Below are 5,766 nucleotides of genomic sequence, written 5' to 3'. Positions count from 1 at the left end.
TTCGGCTTACATACGAACTCACAGTGGTAATCATGCACTTTCTGTTTTGCGGCTCCCAAACGGTAGGTATGGTGGGGGTAAATTTCATCCACGATCTGGCAGGCAGCTCTGTATTGTTACTAGCTTTTCCCTAGTGTTCACTGTCCAGTGTCCCTGCACCCTTGTTGCATGTGCTGTAAATCTAAACGACGCAAATTGAAAAGTAAAGTGAAAAGTAGTGGATTTTTCAGTTTAGCGAAGAAGAAAGTTAAACGTTTTCATTAAGCGTTTGATTTCTCGTCAATTTTTTAATTGACAGGCATAGAAATAAAAAGTTTATTATTCAAGCTGTGGGACAACACGAATTTAAGGTTAGGTTTTTTTTTAAACACGTGTTTGCTTAATTTATTGATATTATTATCATTATGGTTATTAATCATTGATAGTTTGATTACATTTTTATCACTGATCTTATTATTTCTCATTTACTTAAAGTTTAAACTTATTCTTATTTCATAGGTTATAGGTTTTAGATTTTGAGGTTTCAAAAACATTACGTTTTATTTTTAATTTACTGTGTTTTAAGGGTTTTTCTTTTGCCTCATGAATAATTATATTAATCTTAAAATAATAGACCTTAAATTGTCGGTATACTGGTCCAATTAATTTTTAGTTGATGGAATTTTATTTTTCCGACTTTGCTTCGTGTCTTATTACCATTATGCATTATTGAAAAATGATAGTATTCAAGGTAGTCTTGGGGGGAAATAAAGTACAATCAAACGAAGTCAAATCAATCCTATTCCCAAAACGTCTACTAAGCAAGTTCAGATTATTAAATTAAAATGTTGAAAATTTGAAGACTTGTATCTTACGATAAAAATATTTTTGTCCTTTAAAATCAAGAAAATAATTATCTTTAAGTACATAGGCTAATGATACAACCTTTAAAAAGTAAACAAATATTTATGTGTATATATTATAATGAATTTTATTATCCTATCGACACAATTTAATAGAAGAAACTATAATAAAGTATTTTTACCAGGGTAGCCGTAGGTCCAAAAAAGAGATGAAAAAAAAACTCTTACAAAGCTCAAGAAAATAAATTAAAAATTTTAATTTGACATTTTATTTCTCTAAATTAAAGATTCTAGGTTAAAACTTTTACAAGATTATTATTCTGGTCTTTGAATATTAATGATCAGGGAAAATGAAAAATCGGTCAGGGAAAATTAGGGAATGTTCAAAATTAAGTTTTCCGGCCACCCTGATATAATCTTCATGCTGGTTCTTGTTAATAATTTATTTGCCTTGTATTTCCATTTATATATATTTTGCTGTTGCTTCCTCCAGAATATTATATTTTTAGTTAAAAAATGTATTGTTTGGTTGAAAATTTAACAATTTGTTAAAAAGTCAGTCTTTTTGGTTGAAAATCCATCTCTTGTTTAAGAATCCATGTGTTTTAATAGAAATTTCATCTTTTTAGATAAAAAGCAACTTTTTGGTTAAAAATTCGTGTTGTTTGGTTGAATTGAACTACTTTTACTAAAAATGAAAATGTGTATTACTTGTAATATTTACCATTAGGTTATTTTTTAATTAAACTTTCATCATTTTAGTTGAAAATTCATCTTTTTGGTTAAAAAATAATTATTTAACTGAAAATTTAACTATGCAACTTGACGATTCATCATTTCAGATTGATATATCAAATATTACATTTTTCGTAATTAATTTTGTTGGCTTATGATTCACCATTTTAGTTGGAACTTTATAACAGGTTCAAACTTGTAACTATTTCGTTGTGTATTCTTCTGTTTTGTTGAAAATTCATCTTCTTCAATTAAAAATTGAACTACTTGGGTAAAATATGAACTACTTTGTTAAAATTTTTTTTCTTTCGTTGAAGGTTCATTTCCTTATTTAAAAATTTAACTTATTTTTCTTTCTTGACTGAAAAAATGTATTTGTTGAAAATTCGTCCGTCTGGTTCAAAAATTCATCATTGTTGTTCCTTTTTTTTGTGGAAAATGATTTTTTTCACTTGAATATTTAACTATTTTATTTTTGGTTAAAAATTCGTCTTTCAGCTAAAGGTCAACCATTTGCATGAACTTATTTTTATTTCTTGACTGAACAAATTTATTTGTTGAAAATTCGTTCGTTTGGTTGAAAAATTGATCATTGTAGTTCAAAATTTATCATTTATGTTGAATATTGGAGTAATTTGTTTAAAATTTTTTTTGTAGAAAATTTAGTTGATAATGCATCTTTGCAGGTATAAAAGATTCAAGTAATTGGTTAAAAATTCCACTATTTTGAATACAATTTTTGATTATTTTGTTGAAAATTTACATATTTTTTTCAAAAAGTCATCTTTTTTCTTGAAAATTCAACTGTTTTGTTGAAAATTCGCCCTTTCTAATTAAAAAGTCATATTTTTTGGTTGAAATAAATAAATTCGAAATTTTAAATGTGAAATCCTATATTATTTTATTCTGCATTAAAAGATGGAAATGCTAGTCCAGTTGACTTAAAATATTATTTTAAAGAAAAGTAGAAAAGTAGTAGCAGCGCTACTACGGACGAATTTTCGAATAAAAAAAAGTAAAAGTATGAACATAGATTTCATTGAGTCAAAATCTCTGTTTATACAACGTTCTTTGAGCCGATACTTCAATCTAGATTTAATTTTAAATATTATAGGTACACCGTAAGTATATTTCCGATTTATTTTTATTTTTCTATTAATATTGTTTTTTTTTAACTTTTCAATTGATTCAGTCTGCTTGGGTTTATTTTCTATTAAAAAGCTTAAGTTCTACCCTTCTTATTTATTTTATTATTTACTACTTTATTTTTTTATTAAAGCCTATACCAGTTGGAATGCAGATTTTTAATTTTTCGCATATTTAAGTTGACAATTGATTTAATTACTTTAAAAAAAATCTTACAAAATTGATGAATTATAATTTAAAATATAAATGGTTGAAAATAGAAAAAAGGTGATATAAAACATTTCTCTCTATTCTAAAGAACTAAATCAACTGGTTTCAATTTGAGTATTTCAATTTCTTTATTTTTCTATTCTCATTTACTTTTCAAGACGGAAAAATGGTGGAAGCAGTAGAAACCCTGACAGCAGACGAAAAAGCAAGAACATTGTACTTAAGACTTCCGCATGTGATAGAAGATGACAAGGAAGTTATGAGTTTGTTTCGTGACAATGTCATAGTGAAATTGCCTAGACAGACTTCGAGATGTTGCCACGTAGTATTTTCGACAGTACAAGAAAGAACGAAATGTTTGAAAACAATGAAAAATAAGGTCATTGATGGCAAGAGATTAATTTTGATGCCTTTGTCAGAGAAAAGTTTAGACAAAACCAAAAAACAATTAGCTGAAGGAAAAAAAGAGGTGCACAAAAAAGTGGCCATGCCTCTTAAAAAAGTGAATACAAATACTTCTTTGCAATCGTAAGTAGAATTATATATTTATATCGCGAGAAAACAAATACGTGCGTGATTACTTTTGTTGTCTCATGCAATTTTTGAATTTAAATATAAAATAATATCAATAAACAAAATTTAGATTTCATAGTATCTTGAATCTATAACATAGCCTAAAATTCTTAAAAATTGTGAGTTTCATTTTTGAAGTCACAAGTTTTGTTCAAGTAATATAAATATTCTTTGAAATCTAATAATTATGTTGAATAATTTCTAAAAATTATAAATCTTATTTGAAATCGATACCAATTTGCGGTGAAACACGGATTTTATTTATTGAAAATACAAAATTTCTACGAAAAACAATAACATAACAAAAAATTATCATATATTTCAATCTAATGATTGTTGATTATAATTACCAATTCCAGGTGAAAAAATAGTCATAACCTAATGTTTTTGAAAAATTGTACATATTCTTTGATAACTAATAAGGCTGTTTAAAAATACCAATTATTGGTGTAGAACGCTAACGTAACTTAAAAGATTATGAACCTTTAAAATCGAATGATTTTGTTTAAAAATATCAAGTTCTTGTAAAACGCACTAAGAAACCCGAAAAACGTAAATTGTTGAAAAAATTTAATCTTTGAAATCACACATAATATTTTACGTAATTTATTAGATAAATTGAAAGTTTTGATGTAACCGCGGAAAAGTATTAAAAATAAAAAATGTTTCTGAATTCTCAAAATTTTTCCTATGATTTTTCTTATTAAAAGGGATTATTTGTAGATTGAATTTTCAAATTAAGGATAAAAAAACACTTCAAGTTATCCTTTATTTTCAGTGAAAATGTTATTTTATATTAATTTTTTAATAATTGATGCTTAAATTTTAATATAACTTATTACTATTTCTATATCCTTTGTTACTTTTCTTAGATCATATTCTTTTTTTTTTTTATAATTGTTTCTATATTATTTTGAAAGAATAAATTTAAACCAAATTTGTAGGTTATTCGTGGCAAATATTCCAAATGGAACTGATGTTCAAGTAATTAAGGAAGCTTTTCCTGGATGCACAACTATAGCTCTTCTAAAAGGAAGTCAAGGAAATCAAAGGTACGAAATTTAAAAAATATAGTATATGGGGTCATTCAAAAACCACGCCACGCTGTTTTTAACGCTTTCACGATTTTTATATTCTTATTTACGAAAAAAAATAAGTAGAATATTTTTTGTTGCTATTTCATAGATGATTTTTTAGTCTGCCTTTTATTTTGGGCTGTTTTAAATTAAAAGGTTCTTTTCGATCGCTTTTAAGTTTCAATTTACTTTAAAATTTTAGAGCTGCTGTCCTTAAAATGGAAACGCCTCAGAAAGCTGCTGAATATTTGAAAAAAATACTTCCGGCTCCTAAAATTCTAGAAAATCAATTATCGATTCGTCCATACAAAAAAAAGTCGCAAGCAAGGAGACGAAAGAACAAAAAGTCTGTGAAAATAATGAAGAAATTAGAAAATTCAGACTGAAGAAAATAAATAAGTAGGAGATAGAAAAAAAAGGTTAAGAAATTAACATGTAATTTATATAATATTCTAATATGTTTAAAACATAATTAAACATTTTGGCAAAGTATGTATTTGTAAAATAAGTTTCTAAAAAAGAAATATATAGACTTTATATTATTTCTAGTACATACATTTTTTTTTCTTAATATTTTTCTCTTTCGATATGAAGGCTTGCATAAATTATTTAAACTATTGGCTAAACGAGTCGTCACCTATAGAATAGGACGCCAATTAGACTTAAGTACGAAAAAAGAAGTTGAGAGTGTTCACTATAAAAAGTACAAATGAATACAAAGGTTCACTGGTCAAGGATTAAAATTTCTAATTTATTCTTGCAGTCTATAATTCTAACGGATGAGAATTCCATGACAGTTGTGTGTTTAACGTGCTGTGATCCATTTACAACACTGTTTCGCATTTATCAATTTGTATTTCTGTTTTTATTTATTGAAATTACTCAAACTATTATTACATAAAGAGCATACTGGGTGTTAGATACCCAAGGGTATTCAAACTTGTGCTGTGCCGACGGTATTGGATAGTTTTTTTAAACAAGAAAATAAATTAATGATGTTTAATCTATCTTGTTTAAGGGAAAAATGTTTCATAGCAGTTTTTGAAATTGAAAGTAGTTCGTTCCAAAAAAGGTATTTATTCTGAAAAATAAAAGCTTCAATTCAATGAAAAATGAAACACCGTACTTAGCGTGATTAAACTATTTTATTGATCTTGAACTGCGTATAAAAATGATAAAAATCA

At 26.2% G+C, this 5,766-nt stretch overlaps 1 protein-coding gene across 1 annotated transcript; it reads left to right on the top strand.

Moving 5' to 3' along the window:
* The first annotated feature begins 126 nt into the window (after nt 1-126).
* On the top strand, nt 127-5,304 carry LOC117167720. The gene is made up of 4 exons (XM_033352870.1): nt 127-350; nt 3,092-3,461; nt 4,451-4,558; nt 4,785-5,304. The coding sequence occupies exons 2-4, from the start codon at nt 3,100-3,102 to the stop codon at nt 4,966-4,968; spliced, it is 654 nt and encodes a 217-aa protein (XP_033208761.1). The 5' UTR covers nt 127-350; nt 3,092-3,099; the 3' UTR covers nt 4,969-5,304.
* Nucleotides 5,305-5,766: the final 462 nt, after the last annotated feature.

The sequence above is a fragment of the Belonocnema kinseyi genome, chromosome 1 (assembly GCF_010883055.1).
Source record: "Belonocnema kinseyi isolate 2016_QV_RU_SX_M_011 chromosome 1, B_treatae_v1, whole genome shotgun sequence".
NCBI classification, from domain to species: Eukaryota; Metazoa; Arthropoda; class Insecta; order Hymenoptera; family Cynipidae; genus Belonocnema; species Belonocnema kinseyi.
This window is presented reverse-complemented; position numbering and strand designations above follow the sequence as displayed.

Excerpts from the sequence above, each read along its gene's own strand:
- LOC117167720 (XM_033352870.1), top strand. The coding sequence starts at position 3,100 with ATGGTGGAAGCAGTAGAAACCCTGACAGCAGACGAAAAAGCAAGAACA. Across the intron at positions 3,462-4,450 it reads ACAAATACTTCTTTGCAATC|GTTATTCGTGGCAAATATTC; the intron begins GTAAGTAGAATT and ends CCAAATTTGTAG. Across the intron at positions 4,559-4,784 it reads GGAAGTCAAGGAAATCAAAG|AGCTGCTGTCCTTAAAATGG; the intron begins GTACGAAATTTA and ends TTAAAATTTTAG.